We start from the raw sequence: 26,021 nt of genomic DNA on the forward strand, positions 1-26,021 counted from the left end.
GTCAAAAATATGCGATGGTCACATTATTGCAATTGGATCGTGTATAACGCCCTGCGAACATTGGTATTCTACTGCTCGAACGACGGACGTGACAGGGTTTCTCTCTCCTAGGCCGGCCGCCGCCCGTGGTGTCGTGGTGGCTGGACGGTGTCGAAGTGAACCGGACGCCGCCGCAGCCGCCTGTGACGGCGGGCAGCGGGCAGCCGACTGCCGGCTACCCGGAGAGCGTGAGCCACGTGATCCGGCTGCCGCCGCTGGGCCGCCGCTATCTGCACAGCGAGCTCACCTGCAGGGCCTCCAACCACCCGGATGTCCTGCTCTCCACCAGCGTCGTCATCGACATGCTACGTGAGTACCCGCAGCGCCCGTTCGCATGTCTGTAAAACTCACTGGGGCATTCTCTCTGTCGTGAGTGACAAATCTCTGTCTGTTACTACATTCATAATCACTTAGTATGTGGGAGAACCGCAACTGTTGCAATCCATTTCAACTAATAAAACCCCAGAATCTGGCAGAAATTGATTAATAAATCACCCGGCCACAACTAGTTTCGTGACCGTAAAGTCACATGTTCAGGTGTAAAACAGGCGAACCTAAAGAAGGTACAAAGTTTACAATTAGAAGCAACTGTAGCTTGACTGCGTCAAACTGCTGCTGCGTCAATTACCAGGTGGGGCTGTCGACCTTCAATTGCGATTAGATCTCCATGAGGACAAATAATAGACGTCCCCTACATTCCTGTTTGAAACTGGCGTGTAAAATACATATCCGTCACTCATAAAATGGCAGCGGACATGAGGCAACACGAAGCCCTAAAAATAAAATGGTGACGAGAATCGAAACCGAAGAATTTGACATATGTTGCCCTATCTTCTTACGCTATCATTTAGTTAATTTCTCTGATCAGTTTGATTCCTAGGAGTTACTTACAGGTGTCTGGAGGCTCCAGTCTCCTAGATTGGTGCCGGCCGCAGTGGCCGAGCGGCTCTAGACACTTCAGTTTGGAACACCTCGACCGCTACTGTCGCAGGTTCGAATCCTGCCCCGGGCATGGATGTGTGTGACGTCCTTAGGTTAGTTAGGTTTGTTGTAGGGGAATGATGACCTCAGATGTTAAGTCCCGTAGTGCTCAGAGCCCATTCCTAGATTGGTCCTCCGGTTCAGCGCATACACGCCTGGGTGATCTCACATTGTCATGACCCGCGCACTCAGTGTGTTTTGCGCTGGTGTCTTAGCCGCTTTACCTATAGTATGTTCACTCCACTTACTGGTAACATGAATATATTGGGAGGATTCTGGTCTCGGGTTCGGTTTCCGTCTTCAAGTTATTTTCAGTGTTCCATCTTGCATCGTGTCCTCTTTCATTGGATGGATAATGGATGCGTTTCTCAAGTAGGAAGACAGGCGACGTCTTTTATTTACCCTCACGGAGATCTAATCACAATTTTAGATCTGAAGTCTTCACTTGGCAATTGACACTGCAGCACTGTGATACTGCCAATCTACGTTTGATTCTAAAAGTAAACTTCGTATCTTGTTTAGTTTCACCCGTTTTCCATCTGAAGAAATGACTTTATGGTCACGTAAGTAGTTGCGGCTATGTGATTAATATACCGATTTCTGGCAGCTGCTGAGGTTTTACAGCTGAACTGATGTATCATATTTCTTTCTGCAGAAAAAGAAGTCAGTAATAAATTCCAAACTAGACACCATCAATCGCCTAATTTTCCAGTTTTATTTTATTTTTGCTAGCAGTTTGTGTTACTCCACGCCATCTTCAGGCCCTCTGACCGACGTGTAGAAAGATTTCCACCTCTCGTAGGGTGAAAATAGTGGCCAGGAGGCAGTCAATGGTATCCGTAGACTTCTTTCCAACAAAGCGATCTCTTCGATAGTCAGCCTGCAGACTGTTGACCGTACAGGAGGCGGGATTCTTCCTACACTTCGGTCAGGGTGCCTGAAAATGATGTAGCGTAACGCTGAAACTTATAGCAAAAATAAAATATAACGCGAAATTTAAACGGCTGAAACTGTTCAGATTTGACATTTTATATTGAACAGCGGACGTCTCGCAAACATCCAGTATAAACATGAACTTAGAGAGACAAGAAGCCAATAATGCCGTCTCGGTACTAACCATCGGTACATAAACTAGATCTTATTTTCTTTATATGACCATTAATTTACTTAGACAGCGGCGTACTCCATGCACTTCAGGACATACATATATAACCCTTGCTGTACTTATGTCTATCCATGTCTGTGTCTATCCCTAATGAACTGCTGTACCCCACAAAGCTGAACTTTTGAAGGAACATACTCGGCTAAGGTGTTCAGTCAAAGATCTGTAGCCGTTTTGAGTCGTTTATGTCAGACATTTTCTGAATAGCTTTGTATTTGCCAGTTATCTATAATCTGCCTTTATTATCTGCAAACCCCCAGGTAAACGGCTTTTATGAGTGACCCGGTTAAGTATTCCTTCTGTATCAGCCTTTTTTTGTATTTGCAGCACTGTGAAAAGTATAGTGTGAAAAACGTGTCAATCAGTAAAGCCCTTGTGCAAGTATGTTGCCCAGGCGACTCTTCTCATTGATTACATAGAAGTATTTTTGTTTAATAGTGTTCTAGGAGTAGCATCATTGGTTCATAATCGAAACGCCTTCGGTCCACTGTTCAAATCCCGTCGCTGCTTACATTTTGATTAATAATCAGCATGGGCGGCCGAAGGCTTCCGACAAAAGTAGTCACCCCTCATTCTGCCAAACGCCTTGTCCAAGAAGGCGGAGGAGCGGAAAGAGGTTCAGGGCACAAGCTTGTCCTAAGAGTGGGAAACTGCCCCTAAAGGCGGAAAAATCAGCAATGATCAACGGCATGAGGATACAGAAGGCAATGTAAACCACTGAATTAAAGACAGGTAAAGTGTATCCACAGGACATGCGGCCTGTAATTGAAGAAGTGTCATGATGATCTCTCCATTGGCAAAATATTTCGGAGTAGTCCCCACTTCGGATCTCCGGGAAGGTACTGCCAAGGGGGAGGTTACGATGAGAAAAAGATTAAATAATCAACGGAAGAATAACGTCGGGGCTTGCAATGTCAGAAACTTGAACGTGGTAGGAAAACTAGAAAATGTGAAAAGGGAAATGCAAAGGTTCACTCTAAAATAGTAGGGGTCAGTGAAGTGAAGTGGTAAGAAAGACAAAGAGTTCTGGTCAGATCAGTATAGGGTAATATCAACAGCAGCAGAAAAAGGTATAACGGGAGGAGGATTCGTTATGAATAGGAAGGTAGGGCAGAGAGCGTGTTATTGTGAACAGTTCAGTGATAGGATTGTTCTTACCAGAATCGACAGCAAACCAACACCGACAACGATAGTTCAGGTATACATGCCGGCGTCGCAAGCTGAAGATTAAGAGATAGAGAAAGTGTATGAGGATATTGAAAGGGTAATACAGTATGTAAAGGAAGATGAAAATCTAATAGCCATGGGAGACGGAATGCAGTTGTAGGGGAAGTAGCAGAAGATAAGGTTACAGGAGAATTTGGGCTTGGGACAAGAAATGAGAGAGGTGAAAGAATAATTGAAATCTGTAACAAGTTTCAGCTAGTATTAGTTGTTCAAGAATCACAAGAGGAGGAGGTATACTTGGAAAAGGCCGGCTGATACTGGAAGATTTCAGTTAGATTACATCATGGTCAGATGGAGATTCCGAAATTAGATACTGGACTGTAAGGAGTACCCAGGAGCAGAGACAGACTCAGATCAACATATAGTAGTGATGAAGAGTAGGCTGCAGTTTAAGACATTAGTCAGGAAGAAACAATATGCAAAGAAGTGGGATACGAAAGTACTAACGCTGTTGATACAGCAATACGGAATAGCCCAGTAGGTGAATACATTTGAAGAGGAATGGACATCTCTACTAAGGGCCATCACAAAAGTTGGAAAGGAAAACATATGCACAAAGGAGGTAACTGCGAAGAAACCATGCGTAACAGAATAAATACTCCAATTGATCGATGTAAGGATGAAGTACAAAAATGTTCCGGGAAAATCAGAAATAGCGAATTACAAGTCGCTGAGGAATGAAATAAATAGGAAGTGCAGGGAAGCTAAGGCGAAATGGCTGCAGTAAAAATGTGTAGGCATCGAAAAAGAAATGATTGTCGGAAGGACAAACTCAGCATACAGGAAAGTCAAAACAACCTTTGGTGAATTAAAAGCACGGGCGATAGCATTAAGAGTGCAACGGTATTATCTCTGCTAAATGCAGAGGAGAGAGCGGTAGGCGGAAAGAATATATTGAATGCCTCTGTGAGGGGGAAGATTTGTCTGATGTGATAGAAGAAGGAACAGGAGTCGAATTAGAAGAGATAGTTTATCCAGTATTAGAATCAGATTTTACAGGAGCTTTGGAGGACTTAAGATCAAATAAGGCAGAAGGGATAGATGACACTCCATCAGAATTCTTAAATCATTTGGGGAAGTGCACCAAAACGACTATTCACGTTAGTGTGTAGAGTGTATGAGTCTGGCGACATACCATCTGACTTTCGGAAAAGCAGCATCCACACAATTCCGAAGACAACAAGAGTTGACAAGTGCGAGAATTACTGCACAATCAGCTTAACAGCTCATACAGCCAAGTTGCTTACAGGAATAATATAAAGAAGAATGGAAAATAAAATTGAGGATGCGCTAGATGACGATCAGTTAGCCTTTAGGAAAGGTAAATGCACGAGAGAGGCAACTCTGGCGTTGCAGTTCCCAATGGAAGTAGTCTAAAGAAAAATCAAGACACTTTCATAGGATTTGTCGACCTGGAAAAAGCGTTCGACAATGTAAAATGGTGCAAGATGTTCGAAATTCGGGGAAAGTATGGGTAAGCTATAGGGAGAGAGGGGTCATATACAATGTGTACAACAGCCAAGAGGAAACAATGAGAGTGGACGACCAAGAACGAAGTGCTCGTATTAAAAGTGTGTAAGACAAGGATGTAGCCTTTCGCCCCTACTGTTCAATCTGTACATCGAGGAAGCAACGATGGAAATAAGAGAAAGGTTCGGGAGTAGAATTAAAATTCAAGGTGAAAGGATAACAATGACACGTTTCGCTGTTGACATTGCTATCCCAAGTGAAAGTAAAGAAGAATTACATGATCTGCTGAACGCAATGGACAGTCTAATGAGTACAGCGTATTGATTGAGAGTAAATAGAAGAAAGACGAAGGTAATGAGAAGTAGTATAAATGAGAACAACGAGAAACTTAACATAAAAAAATGGCTCTGAGCACTATGGGACTTAACATCTAAGGTCATCAGTCCCCTAGAACTTAGAACTACTTAAACCTAACTAACCTAAGGACACCACCCACATCCATACCCAAGACAGGATTCGAACCTGCGACCGTAGCGGTCGCGCGGTTCCAGACAAGCGCATAAGATCGCTCGGCCACACTGGCCGGCAAACTTAACATCAGTTTTGATGGTTACGGAGTAGATGAAGTTAAGCAATTCTACTTCAAGACTGCTTGTGTCGCAGTCATATGTTATTCAACACTTTCTTTGAGTTGTCAAGGCTGTACGCCAGGTTGGTTACGAAGGAGTTGAAGTTTGTGATGTCTGAAAATGGGTGTAATCCCGAAACGCGTGACATGTTCTAATAAGTCAATTGAGCATCTCATGACTTTATTGCGATTGTACAGCATTGGTTGCCAATTATTAACATAAAAATGAGCGCAGACCTCAGACGGGATTTTATGTCCTATATATCAGTGACTATTGTAACGTAACGACGAACTGATGGCACACTGGTAGCACACTGCCTAACGCTCACTCACCTCACAGGCCTACAGAACGATCACAGCTAGTATAAAATCAGCTGGTACTCGATCACAGAAGATAGCATTGCAGCCTACATCGACACATTACTTTAGAACTTTGAGTGTCTACAGTAAACTTATAAGGATAAGTCCAAAACAAATGCATACCCGACCTTCAAATCCTTTCTTTTGCAAGATTCCAACTTTTGTTCTACAGCTTTTCAATTTACGGAGGTCATAAAAAATTCCGTCTTGCATATATTCAAATTTAACTCCACCTCTTTCCGCGAGCCGCGCCGCTGTAGCACTCCGTCAAGATGGCTTCTAGACTCGATGTTCGTCTGAAGCGAAGTGCAGTAATAAGTTCCTAGACTGACGATCTTTGACCAGTACAGGACCTGTCTATTCCTAATTTCTGAAGCGAAGATCCCTTTAACCGTATTTTGTGGAGCTAAGTGTCATTCAATTTTGACAGGGGAACTCTCTATTTCTGCCAGACTTTCCGTTGTATGTAGGCTCGTTTCTTATTTAAAGTCTATGTTACGTTTGGTAAACAGATCCGATTAAAACAATATTTTAAATTTTTAATACAAATCATGGTTTAAAATAACGAATAAATCTCTACCTTTAGAAGTACATTATATTTTCCTACCAATGTAACTTCTTGGGAGCCTGCCTTTGGCACACGTGTGTCTTTGGTTTTGAAAGCATGGTCGCGTCGGTATATATGTAACGAAGTGTGAGGAAGAAATTATATTATCTTACTTGTAACTTCGTATTATCGGCTGTCAAGTTGTTATTTGGTTTATACAGAAGAAAATTGTATTTTAGTGATAATGCGATGAAAATCTGTTTGTCAAAAGCACACGAAGAGAATTTTCTTGTATTACATAAATAGCCAAAAAGAAAGTTTGCGTTTTTATTTAAGCAACCGACCGAAACGCTAATCATTTTTACACCCGACTCAGCGAAAGATATCTTCCTCGAGGCAACTCAGCCGATTTGAAGTATCTGCAATCAATGTTTGAATGTGTAGTGTGATTATAATTAAACTTCGAAAACGGTGTAGAAATAACACCTCTGGTCAGAATGGCGTCAAATTGTAACTAACTGAATATTATCGGAGAAGGGGGGGGGGGGGGGGGGACGTATGGCAAAAGAGAAAAATAGTGAGAAAACTGATCAATAGATGGCTCTGTAGTGTCAGAATAAGTAAATGAAAACACCTTTCATGTGCACGACTCATTGAAGTCTGTATAAAAACGCGGGGTACACGGTTTTTCCTTCTATCGCGTCTGCGACGTTCGCCATGACTATCTCAGTGAAGGATCGCGTTGTGCTTGTAAGGCTGTATTACAAGGTTAGTGAGCGTACACACGTCGCTCTGCGGAAGTTCTGGACACTGAAAGTTTGAAAAAAGGCGTTTGTCTGATAACTGCCGTGGGTCTGGAGAAAATGATTCGGAAATTCGAAAAGACGGGTTCTTTTGGTGTGCAGCTTAGTGAGCGTACACACGTCACTCTAAAGAAGTTCTGGACACTGAAAGTTTGAAAAAAGGCGTTTGTCTGATAACTGCCGTGGGTCTGGAGAAAATGATTCGGAAATTCGAAAAGACGGGTTCTTTTGGTGTGCAGCCTTGTAGAAGGAAGAAACTAATTGATTCGACGTCGGTGGAAGCAGTGGCCACAGCAATGCAGGAGCAGACGAGTGGTGATGTGTAGTGCATGGAGAATTTCCCGAACATTGGACATATCCTTGAGCACGGTGCGTAAAATCCTAAGAAACATCCTTCTTTGCTATCCATTCAAAATTACCCATGTGCACGAGTTGCTTCCTGTTGACCTGCCAGCAAGAGACACTTCTGCTTTAGAATTTCTTGCTCACATGAAAGTGGGCAATGATTGGCCGTGGATGATTTTGTGGACAGACGATGCCCACTTCCATCGGACAGGATATGTCAATACACAGATTTGTCGAATATGGGCAACGGAAAATCCACACACAAATCTACCAGTACCACTTCATCCTCGAAAGGTCACTGTGTGGTGCGAGTTTACGGCATCATTTAACATAGGGTCATGTATTTTCGAAGAGACAGGTGCTTCCGGTCATGTTACCTGTATCGTCATTGGTATGGGTGTCTTTTGCTCCACCATGTCATTCCATTTCTCCAACAGCGTTGATGTGTGGATGGTACAAGGGGAAGTTGGAATATGCTTCCCCTGTCGACTGTGGGCAGAGTAGTGTGATTTGGGCAAAAGACGACACTGCAGGAGAACGCGCACGTGCAAGACACCGATACATCATTGGGTAGAGGTCGACCGCGATCAAGTAGATGGCGCTGTCGCAGTTCCTGCGCAAAGAGGAGGCCAGCCCCTCAGTCTTTTCCCGGAGCTATGGAGAGAAATGGCTCTGAGCACTATGGGACTTAACATCTATGGTCATCAGTCCCCTAGAACTTAGAACTACTTAAACCTAACTAACCTAAGGACAGCACACAACACCCAGCCATCACGAGGCAGAGAAAATCCCTGACCCCGCCGGGAATCGAACCCGGGAACCCGGGCGTGGGAAGCGAGAACGCTACCGCACGACCACGAGATGCGAGCGAGCTATGGAGAGATAGTGGCTTTTAGAATCGTGGTCAAAGGTGGAAGTGAGAGCTGTTATCCGCGATGAATGTGCACATCGAGTATCAGGCACAGAAATTCATAAGCGCCTTGTTAAGGTGTATGGTTGAGATGTGATGTCGAGGCAAATCGTGCGGAGATGGTGCCAGCAATTCAGTGATGGACGTCAGCAAGTGCAGGACATACTGAGACCTGGACGGACGACCACGGCCACTACAGATGCAAATGTCAGGAAGGTAGATGACATGATTAAAAAGAACAGGCGTGTCACCATCGATGGAGTAACGGCAGAACTTGGAATCGGACATGAGCGAGCTCACACGATCATCCTCGACATTCTTCGATACAGGAAGGTGTCAGCACGACAGGTGCCCCGTCACAAATGGAACAAGGCATCTCGTTCAGCCTTGAGCAGCCCGTGCGTTACCATTAATCTGGCAATGACCTTCTGTTTCGGATTGTGACGGGGGATGATACGTGGGTCCACCATTACACGCCCGAATCGAAGGCCGCATCCATGGAATGGAAACATGGACCACAGTCCACAGGGAAAATTATTTTCCAACTCCCCCACGTGTCATTTTTATGCAAGATGGCGCACCTCTGCACGTTGCATATCCAGCTAAGCAGCTGATGAAGTACCATTTCAGAAATGCTAGAATTAACAGCCGCCATTTCCATACAGCCTGGCTACCTGATCTTAATCCGAGTGACTTCTGGCTGTGGGGCTATCTGAAAGATGCTGTGTTCAGTGTTCCGACTGCAAACTTAGCTGCACTGAAGGCACGCATTCCGCAACACTTCGATCAGTTGTGGAACATGATGTTTGTAGATTTTAGCTCGTTCCCGAAACGGTGGACGGCATATTGAACATGTTTTGCCCCAGTGACACGGAAATTACATTACTGGCCATTAAAATTGCTGTACCAAGAAGAAATGCTGATGATAAGCGGGTATTCATTGGACAAATATATTATACAACTGACACGTGATTACATTTTAACAAAAATTGGGTGCATAGATTCTGAGAAATCAGTACCCAGAACAACCACCTCTGGTCGTAATAACGGCCTTGATACGCCTGGGCATTGAGTCAAACAGAGCTTGGATGGCGTGTACAGGTACAGCTGCCCATGCAGCTTCAACACGACACCATAGTTCAGCAAGAGTAGTGACTGGCGCATTGTGACGAGCCAGTTGCTCGGCCACCATTGAACCGACGTTTTCAGTTGGTGAGAGATCTGGAGAATGTGCTGCCCAGGACAGCAGTCGTACATTTTCTATATCCAGAAAGGACCGCATGGGACCTGCAACATGTGGTCGTGCATTATCTAGCTGAAATGTAGGGTTTCGCAGGGATTGAATGAAGGGCAGAGCCACGGGTCGTAACACATCTGAAATATAACGTCCACTGTTCAAAGTGCCGTCAATGCGAACAAGAGGTGACCGAGACGTGCAAAAAATGGCACCCCATACCATCACACCGGGTGATACGCCAATATGGCGATGACGAATACACGCTTCCAATGTACGTTCACAGCGATGTCGGCAAACACGGATGCGACCATCATAATGCTGTAAACAGAACCTGGATTCATAAAAAAAAATGACGTTTTGCTATTCGTGCACCCAGGATTGTCGTTGAGTACACCATCGCAAGCGCTCCTGTCTGTGATGCAGCGTCAAGGGTAACCGCAGCCATGATCTCCGAGCTGATAGTCCATGCTCCTGCAAACGTCGTCGAACTGTTCGTGCAGATGGTTGTTGTATTGCAATCGTCCCCAACTGTTGACTCAGGGATCGAGACGTGGCTGCCCGATCCGTTACAGCCATGCGGATAAGATGCCTGTCATCTCGGCTGCTAGTGATCCGAGGCTGTTGGGATCCAGCACGGCGTTCCATATTACCCTCCTGAACCCACCGATCCATATTCCACTAACAGTCATTGGATCTCGACCAACGCGAGCAGTAATGTCGTGATACAATAAACCGCAACCGCGATCGGCTGCAATCCGGCCTTTATCAAGGTGGGAAACGTGATGGTACGCATTTGGCCTCCTTACACGAGGCATCACAACAACGTTTCACCAGGCAAAGCCGGTCAACTGCTGTTTTCGTATGAGAAATCGGTTGGAATCTTTCCTCATGTCAGCACGTTGTAGGTGACGCCACCGACGCCAACCTTGTGTGAATGCTTTGAAAAGCTAATCATTTGCATATCACAGCATCTTCTTCCTGTCGGTTAAATTTCGCATCTGTAGCACGTCATCTTCGTGGTGTAGCAGTTTTAATGGCAAGTAGTGTAATAATCCGGTTTCATTTTGACTGATACATTTTATGCGTTGTTTGGCCTCAGGACCATTGTAAAAATTGGTGATTAATGCTTTTTATGCGGGTTTTGACATCAGGAATATTAAAAACCGTTTTTTCCCGTCCAATGTGATATGACCTTGCCGTGGTGGATGGGCTTACGTAACTAATAGTATCACAGCTTTACACCCATGCACAGTAGTATAGTTTGTTTAACGTCAAATGTACACCTTAGGCATTGTTGTATGATTCATTTGTCATTTTCAGTCTACCACTATTAAATTATGATGCTTACAGTGCCATCTATTGGTATATTTCGTAACTATTTATTTTTCTTCTGCCATACGTTTTCCCCTTCTCCGATAATATTCTGTTGCAATTTTACGTCATTCTGGCCAGTGGTGTTATTTCTACAGCGGTTTGAAAGTAGAACTTTGATTATAATCATCCTGAACTTCTCTCCAAAATTAATCCGAAGTGCAAAAGAAAAAGCAGCTTGATCTAAAATGCCTTCACTGTCTAACTGTCCTCAGCAATATCATTGTTGTGATTTTGTATATTTTTATCAGAAGTAGGTGTGGATAGGTAATGATATAAAATCACAATTAATAAGTAATTGTTTAACCATTTATCTACAAAATTTACAAAATATACGTGGAGTAAATCAAATGTACTCAATTACTATTGATAAAATATAAAAATATATAAAGCAAAGTAAAATAAAAATAGAGAATAAAATATAGTTACTAAGGCAATGTTTATGCAGGGCTTCAAATTCTTGAACACATGGAAAACTCCATAAATAACTGTACCTAAAATTGGTCATTTCCTAGCTTACTTCGTTTTTTATTTCTCGAAAGAAAAGGTGAACGAATTGAAATGAAGAAGGATAGCAGAAATGATATGTAGGTTCAGGATTATTTTTTCGTAGAATAAAATGAGCCTGAAACTTCAGATTATTTCTGCTAGCATATAAATGACATTTGTGTACACGCTCAACTTTTAAACCTATACATGTGTTTGCCGTGCCTTCCACGTCATACTGCAAGACGGGATGCAATATCCCAGGTAGCATCTTGACGGAAACGCTCACGAGCTCTTGGCCGTCCATCAGCAATGTCATTCCAAAACATGTCCACTTGTGAATTGAAAGTTCAGCCTGTTTTCGCAGCAACGCTTCTGGTGCCGTAAATCACCAGAACGCTACCTTATCAACATGATGCTGAGTGAATTCAGTGCTGATGCTATCTCGGCTCTTACTAACGGATTCAGTTTCACGCCATCGCCACGAATCATTCCCATATTCAAAATAATAAGTGGTGTGGAACAAGCAGTTCAGAAAACGGGTATAAAAGCTGCAGATTGAATTCGTCGAGAAATGAGACGCACTCTTTTATTACCCAAGCCATTTGCTAGTAACTTAATGAGCAACAAGACGTCCAGCCTCCGCATACTATGCAATAATCGTCTTATCATTGGACTGCCACAAAGTATTTCTATTTTCTTAATAAAAGTGCTGGGGAACAACCCGTTCGAAAGGTACCCACTGAAGCTGCAGATGGGATACCCCAGAACATGAGGCAGATTCTTTCAGTACCCAAGCCACTTGCTCAACATTTAACAAGCAGCAAGAGGAACGGCCTTCGCACACTCTGCAGCAATTTTCTTATCACAGGACTGTCAGCTGTTACGGGCAGTGGAGCCGAATCTTTGAATAAGCTGATAATGATCCTGGAAAACAACATGTATCGACTATTGCAGCAACCTCAAGAAAATAAGATAGTAGTAAGAGCTAATCCAACCGTTGTACCTAGAAGAGAATGTTATTAGGAATCTCCTCCCTCTGGCACATACATTTCTTACATTTCATGGCCTCCCGGAGATCCACAAGAAAGGTAAACCCTTATGGCCTATTGTTATCTTCATTACATCACCGACATACAGATTGGGAAACTATCATGTCAATCTGATTACTCTGAATATGGACTGCAGCACGCTTAACAAAATAAATTGAGAAAGCTTTGCCTTAATCCCATTATTCACGTGTGTTCCGTCAAAGATTCGATGTATCTACTCTACGCTTTCTTTAATAGCACGGGATGGATCTGTTAAAACACTTATTAACATTAGCTTATTGTTTGTTTGATTTGAATTATGTCAATCATACACGTGGTAATTTGCAATCATAGCTGAACTATCCTTAGAGAGCTTTGAGACATTCACTTAGATATGGCTCTTGCAAAACCGAGTGTTTTTCTTTTTCCTCTATATCGGTGATATATTTTTTGTATAGCCATATGGGTATCAAAAACCAAAAGAGTTGTTGCTACAACTAAATGGCTACCATGACCACATCATGTTTACGGTTGACGTCGAAAAATAAATATCTTATCCCTCCTTGGCGTCAGTCGTAAACTCAAAGTGTTCAAAAATGGTTCAAATGGCTCTGAGCACTATGGGACTTAGCATCTATGGCCATCAGTCCCCTAGAACTTAGAACTACTTAAACCTAACTAACCTAAGGACAACACACAACACCCAGCCATCACGAGGCAGAGAAAATTCCTGACCCCGCCGGGAATCGAACCCGGGAACCCGGGCGTGGGAAGCGAGAACGCTACCGCACGACCACGAGATGCGGGCAAACCCAAAGTGTGTCTAAGCCACTGTTTATACAGAAAAGCAATCGATACGTGTCAGTATTACGCGCTTTCTGGATCTTCCTCTCGACCCAGAAGTGCTCTATTTCAAGGATCTGGGTCTATCGAGCGGAAGCCGTCTCAGGTGCCACGAACTTTCCGCAAGAGCTAAATCACCTGCGGAAAGTCTTTTCTGTCATCTTCTGAGCTATCCACGAGGAGAATAAATCCGAAGAGAAGAGTAAAACGCTTGAATATCCTCCATTTTAAGGTTCGGTCCTGAAAATACAGTAAATAAGGTAAAATAAGTTTTAAAAATAAGCTATCGCATGAGGCCAGCGAAAGTTAATGCAGGCCTCAGAACTCTCTTAGTCTACAAATACACTATGTGATCAAAAGTATCCGGGCACCTGGCTGAAATTGAATTACAAGTTCGTGACGCCCTCCATCGGTAATGTTGGAATTCAATATGGTGTTGGACCACCCTTAGGTTTGATGACAGCTTCCACTCTCGCAGGCATAGTTAAGTCAGGTGCTGGAAGGTTTCTTGGAGGAGAGCAGAAAATTCTTCACGGAGTGCTGCTCTGAGGAGAGGTATCGATTACAGTCGGTGAGGACAGGCACGAAGTCGGAGTTCCAAAACATCCCAAAAGTGTTCTATAGGACTCAAATCAGGACCCTGTGCAGGCCAGAGTCATTACAGGGATGTTATTGTCGTGTAACCACTCCTCCACAGGCCGTGCATTATGAACAGGTGCTCGATCGTGTTGAAAGATGCAATCGCCATCCTCGAATTGCTCAACAGTGGGAAGCAGGAAGTTACTTAAACTACCATTGTAGCCCTGTGCAGTGATAGTGCCACGCAAAACAACAAGTGGTGTAAGCACCGTCCATGAAAAACACGACCACACCACAGCACCACCGCCTCTGAATTTTACTGTTGGCTCTACACACGCTGGCAGATGACATTCACCAGGCATTCGCCATACCCACACCGTGCCATCGTATCGCCACATTGTGTACTGTGATTCGGCAATTCACACCACCTTTTTTGCACTGTTCAATCGCCTAATGTTTACGCTCCTTGCACCAAGCAAGGCGTCGTTTGTCATTTACCGGCGTGATGTGTGGAATATGAGCAGCCGCTCGACCATGAAATCCAAATTTTTTCAACTCCCGCCTATCTGTCATAGTACCCGCAGCGGATTCTGATGCAGTTTGGAATTCCTGTGTGATGGTATGGACAGATGTCTGTTACACATTACGACCCTCTTCCATTGTCGGCGGTCTCTGTCAGTCAACAGACGAGGTCGGCCTGTATGCTTTTGTGTTGTACGTGTCCTTTCACGTTTCCACTTCACTATCACCTCGGAAACAGTGGACCTAGGGATATTTAGAAATCTGGAAATCTTGCATACAGATGTTTGACACAAGTGACACCCAATCACCTGACCACGTTCGAAGTCAGTGACTTTTTCCGCGGAAGGCCCCATTCTGCTCTCACGATGTCTAATAACTGCAGCCGTCGCTGATATGGAGTACCTGGCAGTAGGTGGCAGCAAATTGCCCCTAATATGAAAAACATATGTCTTTGGGGGTGCCCGTATACTTTTGATCACATAATGTACAGAACAAGTGTGAACCATTCAGTAGAACAACTCCAGAACGAACTTGAGAAGTAATTGCAACCTCGCTATCCGGAGAAATGGGCGGTTTATGAACATGCATGTGAAATTAGCATAAAATTGTGTTCAAATACATATTTAAGACCACATAAGTTAAGGGTTTGTGAGAAAGCAGGATTGGAGGATCAAAATATGGGATAATACCATCAATAAGGTTAAAATGTTTCAAATGGCTCTTTGCACTATGGGACTTAGCTTCTGAGGTCATCAGTCCCCTAGAACTTAGAACTACTTAAATCTAACTAATCTAAGGACATCACACACATCCATGCCCGAGGCAGGATTCGAATCTGCGACTGTAGCGGTCGCGCGCTGCCAGACTGTAGCACCTAGAACCGCTCGGTCATCTCGGCCGGCCATCAATAAGGATTTTGGTTTATATCTCAGTACGGCGCGGATTTCGAAGTTAAAGTGCTTGTCAAAGATTCGAATTGAAATATTGTATTTTACGGCAATGGAGTGAACTCGACGGATGTGACAGCCAGTATTACGGTTATGAATGACGGGGGCAGATACGGCGCTTGGCAATGGCCGAGGAGCATTCGACCGATCTCTTGCATGTACGAGGTGTGTCTGTAAAGTAAGAGGACTATTTCAGTACAAAATTTTGTCTCAAAAACGTACGTATTTAGTTACGTCACCATGAATAATGGTTCAAATGGCTCTGGGCACTATGGGACTCAACATCCACGGTCATCAGTCCCCTAGAACTTAGAACTACTTAAACCTAACTAACCTAAGCACATCACACAACAGCCAGTCATCACGAGGCAGAGAAAGTCACCATGAATATATTCCCTTAATTTGTCCCTACAACGCTCCATGAGAATTTTCCATTGTTGGAAACAGTGTGGAACTGTTCCTCTGTGAACTTCTTGATGACGCGTGCCGCTTTTTCTTTCACTACTTCGACGGACTGAAATCTTGTTGTTTTTTAATGCAGATTTGACCTTGACGAATAGATAAAAGTTGCATGGTGCTCGAGCAAGCGAATGAGGTGGATAGTCGAATTAAGGGTTCTGTGTATTGCTAGAAACGTCTTAACAAAGATTTCGGTGTAATTCGATGCGTTGTCTTGATGTAGAACTCATTCTCACAATTCGGGACATTTTTTCTTATTTTTCATTGAGTTGAGGAAGAACGTTGAAGTATTAATGCTGATTACTTTGGACTTTCAAGAACCCAGTGAAGATGCACAATCCCAGAAATATCTAAAAGTAAAAGCCGTCATTGTAAGTACTAAAATTCTCATGAGCTGCTTTTTGTTCGAGAGTTTTCAGTACAAGTTTCGCATACAATTTCCTCTTGCTAAAGTGGTTACATAAAATTTACCTTACACTTTCTTTCTCAATTCATGCAATTTCAGCAGTCGATCAAGTATTCAACCTACGGTCATATCCAACCGGGTTACCTACTTTTTCGGTAATTTCATCCGTATTTTATGTTGAAGCGTGCCCCGACGGAGTCACCTTCAACGTCTTTTCGTTCTTCATGGAAACGCTTGAATCCCTCGAAAACACGCTTATGTCTTCGCCGTACACTTCTTGTAGTAACAGGTAGCTTTCAGCACCAGCTTTTACAAGTTTTATGTGAAACTTAGAACAGTTCGTTGATCTATTATTAAACTTATCATTCTTCCGCTAAAACCTGATAGTAGCCCTTACAAAAACTAATGCCACGGCTGTGCTGATTTCTCTACGGACACCAGAGATGCCGCTGTCAACTGAGAAGGCTTCACGCTTCACAGCTACTTGTTCATCTTAGGCGCAAACATACTTACTCTGTATCAGCATCAGTCCCGTTATTTTATAGCAACAGCTCGTATAACTACTTCATGCAGATGGTCATATCACTGCCAAACTATCTACACATAAGCTAACACACTTCTTCTTTCTCAAATAGGTCTTCAGTTGCGTGTGTAGACGTCATAGGATTGCTTTTTACAGTAGTGGAAAGTCAGAAACGATTCTCCTTGCGATACATAACGCGTTTAAATATTCATATTCAATTCTTAGGCAGGTGTTCATAGCGTAACACAAACTTTAACTAGTTCACTTGATAAGACGTCATTAGTTGACAGCCTTTGTTTTAGAATTTCTAGTAAAGTTCGTTGGAGGCTGTTTCTGCTTCAGTGTTTGGTCACTCGTCTTTTTATTCCTGCATTAAATGAATTATTGTGGCTGACAGAACGTCCAACGTATTCGGATATGAAGTTGTACGATTGTATAGCTGTCGACGATCGAGATCCTGGTCATAAGGTGGGATGAGCTTAGCGATCGATGTGCGTGCTGACCAGCAAAAAACCTGGGGAGGCCCTGCGCTCCCGTCTCATTCTTATTCGTTCCGTAAATCACGCCACCCGGAGCCGACAAACCGCGGCGGAATCCTTTAATTAAGATGGAGCTCTTATCAGTCGGAGTAAATTAGTCCCTTGTGTGAATTCATTTGGAGCTCCGAGCTAGGTTCCTAGGCGTGAGTGGTATTTGCTGCTGGGAACTTCCAAACGTGTCTTTGGCTTCGCTTTGTAACTTCCTAACCTTAACACTAATTCTCAGCCTTAGGGGCAGTGTCGGCTGCTGCCTAAAATTATGGAAAGTTCTCTACTTTTACTACATTGTGCAATTCACGTTTCCAACTAATTTAATTTTGTAAATTACTTAAAATATTTCTCTAACTCTAAAATTACCTTATAGTGAGCCCGACGACGTTCATGAGGTTGAATCTGCAGTAGAGTTACGTATGCAGGGAAAGTCCATCCTCCTTTCTTTTTTGTGGAGATTCTGTCTGTGACAATCTCACTGAAATTTGGAAGCCTGTGAAACATTTCCTTTCCATAGATGGCAAGGCAAGAACAGACAGCCTATCCTCATCTGTGGTTCATCCAAGGAACGTTTTGATCAGCGACAAAAATCTGCTTCACAGTTGATGCTGGAATAGTATCTAATAATTTCAACAGTTTCATAACATCACGATAAGGTTCTCGCAGTTTGTTTTTGTAAACAACTTCACAATAGATAATATACTTTCCCAATCTTGAAAATCATTTCGAGAATAAATTATATTTAGATCTGTTTTTAAGTCAACTATATTTAAAAATGTGTAGTTCTACACAACAGCAGAAAGAATTTTTCAAGAATTTATTTTTCAGTGAAGGGAAGAAGTGCTGGTCAAGTAAATCAGAGAAAAGTATGTGGCTGGAGAACTGAAGCTCTGTTTGCTCTGCTCAATCGTTACGTCACATACTTCCTTTGCTTCTATATTCGTTGTTATATTATGAACGTTGCCTCCGATTTTAAATATTCCATATTCGAATGAAACTATTACTTACTTTACTGAAACAGATTAGCGATGCAATGGCTGTACAAGGTAGTCGCATGGGCCATTACCCCCGGTAGCTCAGTGGTCAGCGCGACAGAATGTCCATCCTAAGGGCCCGGGTTCGATTCCCTGCTGAGTCGGAGATTTTTCGCATCTCAGGGCCTGGCGTGTTGTCCTAATCATCATCATTTCATCCCCAATCGGCAAACGGTCTACCAGACGGGTGGCCCTAGTCACACGACATTTATTTACCAAAAGGAAAATTTTGGCTGTTGCAGTCCACAGATTGCTGATATCTTCAGTGTGTTGAAGAGATTCGAGCATGGCCTCTTAATGCTCATGAAGTGTGAGGACTATTCTCTCCTTGACGGTCTCTTCGTTCCACACTTTTGGCTATAACAGTCACTGCTTAAGGAGAATGGGAGAAGAGTATCGGTACCCCTGCAATAAGAACTGAAAAACGGTTTTTACTTTCCGATATTCACTTGTCACCGGGGCAAGAATTGAGTTCAACTGGTGTGCATAGCAATGCACATAATAAGCGAAATGAAACTCTTCTCATACAATTATTTCGATGCCTGCATTTTGGCCGTGCATGACGCAAGCATCATCATAACTTTAAGATGGTAGTTTTTCTTTTTGTTCTTGGAAAATTTTCTCGAAAACATTTTTAAGAAAACTGTTAAGAAGGAAGAATCGTCATCAGATTGATTTGAAGACGTTTAAATCTTTCAGCCGGTAGATAGTGGCTAACGAAATGCTACTACCAACTAAAATTTGCAAGATACATTAGAAGTTTCATCTGCTATCACAGACACAAAATCTACCTTAGCTATTCCTTCATTAATTTCCTCATTAAACACATACAATATACATTCTAGTGAACCATTTCGTATATCCTTCGATGTGCTCTTAAAGAATGTGGAATTGTGCATGTCCTGTTTTATAACCGCAGCTAAAGTTGAAGTGAAATTTACTATCCATCTGAATATTCCAAGATTGTTAATTTCACTGTCTCATCATGTCCACGTGGGTCAAGTTCAAACTCATAACAGAACTTAAAACAGTCTCATATTTTGGAAAGAACGTAATGGATTTCCTTCATGTATTCGTTCTGTCGTCCTGTAGCCCGGCTGGAAGCCAAGCTAAGCTGTTGAGTAATTACTATTTCCCCAGGGATTGGCAGGTCTAAATAAGCGGTCTTACGTGCAATAGATTTCTTGTGCCTCTTAACCACCTGTTTCAGATGACACATTTCTGATGCTCCAGTGCACGTCCAGCATGCATCTTTAGTCTTCGCAAACAGCAAGCGCGGGAAACAAAACAGAGTATGTATTGAAATGCAGCTGCAAATGCAAATATTTCTTTTTGAGGTATTTACATAAAAGGCTTTCAAAGTGTCTTACTTCGGCTTGTTAGCGCTTGTTTCAACTCGAGATGAGGCGCTGGCATCCCAAGTTTCTGTATTTAGCTTTAAGCTGAGAACTTTATTTCTAATATATATTGAATGCTGTTCCTTCTTCTTTGGAAACAAACTCGAAGTACAGATAAATGCGCATATGAATACTAAAGCGCTATAAATAACTGAATACACTGTTAAGCGATTGTAAGAAAATCACTCCATTACAATGAAGACACACGTGCTAGCTGGTTCCTTGCGGGCCGCAGCCTTACAGTTCACATCAGTTTGTGCGTTTTCGTCAGAGTCCCACTCGCATTTCGGCAGGTCCTTCCACCAACGCAAATGCACCTGTTAGTAGCATCATTTCCTTTTGGCCCTCCTTGCCGAGGAAACACCCATAAGCTTACTCATGAAGGTGCAGAAGAGAAATTGAACCTCGGCAGTGTCTGGACACACTATGGTCCATATGCGTGCTACCTGAACATCTTAATGGCTTTTGCATACGATAAAACACTTTGAAAATTTAGATAAAATTATCTGATACAAGGAACGAACAATGATTGTTTAAATATACACAATCATAATTTGCACAATGCACAATCAACTTTTTCCAGGGGGTCCACTCACCTATTATACACACAGGACGCACCACCACTGCTTAGGGGTGTGTTATTTTCTTCTTATGACCTTAATTATACCTTGACATAAATGCACATTTAATCTACGTTCTCTGTTTTATATAAACGTTGCAGTTGTCTTTATGAATATATTGAGTGGAGATTTTTGATATGACGATAAGACAATATAAATTGTTTCCGAGGTGCATCCTGTAAATAACTTTCAGATAGCCACGCAAGAAACATTAAATATGTTGCATTTCACGTGATTTGTGTGTTGTGAAAGACGGAAAGACTACTAAAATTAATGAGGATTGATTATCTACGTGAAACATTTTTCTGAAAGTGTGGCACAATTTCACTTCTTGGAAGTTAAAACTGCTCTATTTTTAATCACATAGCAATTTATGTGATGAAACGTTATAAATAATTACTATTAGTAGGCAAGGTGAACAGTGATAGCAACAACATATTCTCTACAGAGTGAGTAGTGACAACAACAACATAGTCTCTGCATAAAATAACGCAATGACTGTAAACAGTTTACAGAAAACCACCATAATGAAAAAATACCACAACAAATTTAAGCAAACAGTAGAATGTTCTGTGAGGACTAATATCCAGTTTTGTAAGTTGATATCATCTCTCTCAGCACTAGAGTAGAACTGTCTGTAAAGTGAAAATAGTGAACTATGCACGTCCCCAATATAGAACCGGAATAGTCATGTGACTGTGGTGTCCAAATCATTTTCGTTGTTTCCTGGACTCACAACTGGCTAATATGATAGAGGTACTGATTCCTATGACGTGCAGAATGATTATGCCCTATAAATCAGTAGTTTACTTTTGCTAAGAATGAAGGAAAGCTGAAAATAAGATACCAGAAAATAAAAGCGAATTTCGCCTCCAACAATGTATTGTTTTCATACGAAGAAATTTTCACCTACAGAAACACGTGTGCGTTCTCATGTTAAAGCTAGAAAAGGAAATGTGATCTTGCAACGTTAGTCACTGAAACATGTTACCAAACAAATGTATACGCGATGTTTCATTACTCTAATTATATTTGTATGTTGCGATTTTCTTTTCAGTCAGTATATAGTGACTGAATAATAAATTCAAACACCAAAAAATTAGGAGTGTACAGCAATGAAATTTCAGGAATATACTTGTTTCGTAACATATCTGAGTGATTAACAATGTAAGATCATAGCTTAACGTAAGTGCGAGATAAGCCATTGCAAATTTTGAATGCTGGTAGATTAATAACCGGTCTCACCGCTAGAATGTTGAATACAAACATGCCAAGGGGCATGCATTGCCTTCGACATGTGATGGATGTTAGTTTGTGGGATGGAGTTCCATGCCAGTTCCAGTTGGTCGCTCAATACAGAGATGGTTAATGCTGTTTGTGAAATACGCTGGAGTTATCGTCCAGTGATGTCCCATTTGTGCTTAGTTGGACACAGATGTGATGACCGAGCATGACGAGGCAACATATCGACACTCTGCAGGGAAGCGAAACGTGGATGAGAGCTATCTTGTTACAAAACACCCCCTGGAATGCTATCCATGAATGGCAGCACAACAGGTCGAATCACGAGATTGACGTCATAGAGCGCTCTTACACGAGTGGTGCAAAATTTGAATAGACATCATCTTTCACATGTAGAAACACGTCTACCTACTTTCGACTTTCGTTTATGTAGGAAAGCTTCTTCTTGCTGACGCGATTTTCTTTCCGTCGATGAGCAGCAGTTGGCGCCACAGTGGCACAACACACTGTTACAAATAGGTTACTTCAAGGACAGCGCCGAGCCAGATCCGCTGTAGCGTGCATTCCATTAATCCCAAACCACTGCAATTTGCGACTTCAGTAGCATCAAGAGAAAACTCATTGGAGGTCTGTTGTGTTTTCTGATGAAGATTTTTTCTTCCCTGGTAGCCACGCGTTGGTTAGAAGGAAGCCAGTTGATGGTCTGCAGTCAACCTATCTGCATTCAAGAGAAAGTGGACCTACATCTGGAGTTATGGTTTGGAGTGTGATTTCGTTTGACAGCAGGAGCACTCTCTTGGTTATCCCATGCACCCTGACTGAAAATTTGTAAGTCGGTCTGGTGACTCGACATGTTGTGTCACCATTCGTGAACAGCATACCAGGCTGTGTTTTCTAACATAATATCCCTCACCCACATACAGCTGATGTACCCTACTGAGTGTCTACATTTTGCCTTGGCCAGCTCTATCAGCGTATCTGTCTCCCGTTATGCACATATGGGGTGTCATTGGATGACATCTCCAGCACAGTCCACAAACAGCATTAACCACCCTTGTTTTGACAAGTACAGCAGGCTTCGAACTCCATCCCACAAACTGACATCCATTACCTCAACAAAACAATGTACGCACATTTTCATGCTTGCATTCGAAATTCTAGTGGCTGGACCGGTGATTAACGTACCAGCATTCCACATTTGCAGTGGTGTTTGTCGCACTTACATTAACCTCTGATCTTACAAAGTCAATGACTTAAATCTATTACCTGGAAAAATATTTCCCTTTTAGTGTGTTAAACAGAGCATCACCTTGCCCGGGAATGACCTTCAGAGGAAGAGTGAAGGGGTGTTGTTAGGTGCTTAGTAGAAAATGAGCCTATGTCCTGTAACAATGTGTTTACAAGTGAAGTCATTTTCATGTATTTGATAAGAATGTGAAGCTGTGATATACAGGAAATCAGCAATCTATGCTTGCCCATTATTTTTATCAATTCTTCCATATTCATTTTTGTCTTCATTACTGTTTAGTTTACATTAATATTTTATATTCTACCAAATTTATTTAGCGAATTTTGTGAGCAAGTGTCCCTAGATTACATAATATGTGTTAAGAGAAACAAATTGAAACGCTTGAATAAACGTACAGCAAAAGCTACTTATCCCTGGACAGATACAGACTGTTGAGAAAAAAAAACTATCCACTAATTCAGGTGTTGATAATATGCATCAAAACAAGACAAAAATGTCCAATGACCGAGGGCCCTACAAGGCATATATTCGGGGCATATGACACATGAACACATGTTAACAAGAGAAGCTCCTACGATGTCATCTGTCGCAATGTATTACTTGTCCTACTAAAGATGACTACCCAACAATTCACATTAATTTATGTTCATGTACATTTCTCCTAACTCTGAGTGTATAACATGTCGTTTTACTACTTACATGTTGCAGTTGAAGTACATGTTATTGCTATGTTTGTGGTGAGGTACATGTTTCCTTTCCTGCAGATATTCAGATGCGACATAGTAATGGGGACCTTTTATTCTATAAGGGAAATGTTAGACATGATCTACTGCTGTGCTGTAGCAGATGGAGGTAATCTGAGAGTCCGTGACCTGTACAATGAATGATTTCCAGCATGCTGGGTACCATCAGTTACGCAGTTCAGCCGATTGTTCCAGTGTTTTGGGGAAACAGGTTCTGTAGCACCCCAACAATGTAGTTGAAGGCATCGTTCAATTAGCATGCCTAAAATCTAAGAGTGTTCTAGGTGCAGTAGATGACAATCCTGGGACCAGGTTGCCAAAAACCGCACCAGCCAGTCATACTATGGTCTGGGCAGTACTCCATGACCTACTGTTGTATCCATACCATGGTCAGTGCTTCCAGGCCCATAGGACACAAGACCATCCTGATGGTGTGCAGCTAAGCCAATAGTTCTTGTGCCAAAGGGTGACCTTCAATTTGCCTCCAAGATTTTCTTTACTGATGAGGCAGGTTTTACTTGAGATGGCATTGTAAATTTCCTTAATCAGCATGTATGGGCCAATGAAAATCCCTGTGTGGTTCAAGAAACAAGGCGTCATGATCAATTTTTCATCAGTGTATGGGTAGGTCTTCATGGTGATAGATTGCTGGGGCCATATGTGCTACAACAGAGATTAACTGGGGCTCATTATCAGTGTTTTCTTAAGAACATACTGCCCATCTTGCTGGAGAATGTTCCATGTCAGGGGAGACTACATGTGTGATTCATGCGTGTTGGCACACCAGTACACTTTCTCTCCACTTTGTGTTAGCATATTGAGGACATTTGAAAACTGATAGAATGTTTGGTTGGCTGCATAGGTTCATTCCCCTGAACTAAATCCTGTATAATTCTGGTTGTAGGGACTCATAACAAGACTCATCTTCTTCCCATCAGCTACGAATTTCTCTGTAGTGGTATTTATTAATGACATTGCCTGCAGACGTTCACTTGCACTGAACTTCGCAATTCTGCGAATTCGTTTTTCGTGTAATTTGCTGAACCTGTTTAACCATGTTGAAGAAGCGTGGAAATCAGTCACGTTGATGCAAATTGCTATTCAGAGCGTCCAGTGTTGTAGATCTGGCTCGTTACCAGTACACTGACTCATGGTCAGTTCGCTGCCAGTTTCATTTTGGCGCATTTTTTCTACTTCCTGTAAACCATTCTTCATTTTATATTGTTCATATCAGACCATAGGAAACGAAAACGGCTTTGTACACGGCTTAACTTCAAGCCGTTTCTCCCTCCTTTATTTAACAAAACACTTTACAGCCTTTTCTTAGTCACTGAAAACTAGTACTGTACTTGTCTTTGGGCTGTAACGTTCTGTACTTTCGATCTGAAATTTAACTAGCCCACCTGTCGAATCACCATTCACTGAAACGTAAGAGATTTTCTATTTTTTCTAATGTTTCTACAATATCTAACAAAATGTCGATATCGTTCGAATGAATGACCAAGATATTAATTAATAAATAACACATGTCTATGTCTTTACGAAGCTAGGGAGTCTTCATATTTCATCTTGGCAAGGTTGAAAACGTTAACTGGATTTAACATTACTGTGCAACTCTGGAACCTGCAGAAAGGCATATGACATTAGCAAGCATGTTGTTGTTGTTGTTGTGGTCTTCAGTCCTGAGACTGGTTTGATGCAGCTCTCCATGCTACTCTATCCTGTGCAAGCTTCTTCACCTCCCAGTACCTACCGCAGCCTACATCCTTCTGAATCTGCTTAGTGTATTCATCTCTTGCCCTCCCTCTGCGATTTTTACCCTCCACGCTGCCCTCCAATTCTAAATTGGTGATCCCTTCATGCCTCAGAACATGTCCTACCAACCGAACCATTCTTCTAGTCAAGTTGTGCCACAAACTCCTCTTCTCCTCAACCTGTTCAGTACCTCCTCATTAGTTATGTGATCTACTCATCTATTCTACAGTATTCTTCTGTAGCACCACATTTCGAAAGCTTCTATTCTCTTCTTGTCTAAACTATTTATCGTCCATGTTTCACTTCCATACATGGCTACACTCCATACAAATACTTTCTGAAACTACTTCCTGACAATTAAGTCTATACTCGATGTTAACAAATTTCTCTTCTTCAGAAACGCTTTCCTTCCCATTGCCAGTCTACATTTTATGTCCTCTCTACTTCGACCATCATCAGTTATTTTGCTCCCATAATCTAATTCCCTCAGCGTCACCCGACTTAATTCGACTGCATTCCATTATCCTCGTTTTGCTTTTGTTGATGTTCATCTTATATCCTCCATTCCGTTCAAC

General features: G+C 42.3%; 1 protein-coding gene across 1 annotated transcript in view; it reads left to right on the forward strand.

The window, feature by feature from the left end:
- Nucleotides 1-223: 223 nt before the first annotated feature.
- LOC126453417 (neural cell adhesion molecule 2-like) overlaps nt 224-26,021 on the forward strand; it is a 581,048-nt gene continuing 555,250 nt past the window's right edge. The window contains exon 1 of the mRNA XM_050091127.1: nt 224-348. Within this exon, the coding sequence (XP_049947084.1) occupies nt 342-348 (7 nt within the window). The 5' untranslated portion in view covers nt 224-341. The remainder of the gene's footprint in view (nt 349-26,021) is intronic.

Source organism: Schistocerca serialis, chromosome 1 (assembly GCF_023864345.2).
Source record: "Schistocerca serialis cubense isolate TAMUIC-IGC-003099 chromosome 1, iqSchSeri2.2, whole genome shotgun sequence".
In the NCBI taxonomy this organism is placed as follows: Eukaryota; Metazoa; Arthropoda; class Insecta; order Orthoptera; family Acrididae; genus Schistocerca; species Schistocerca serialis.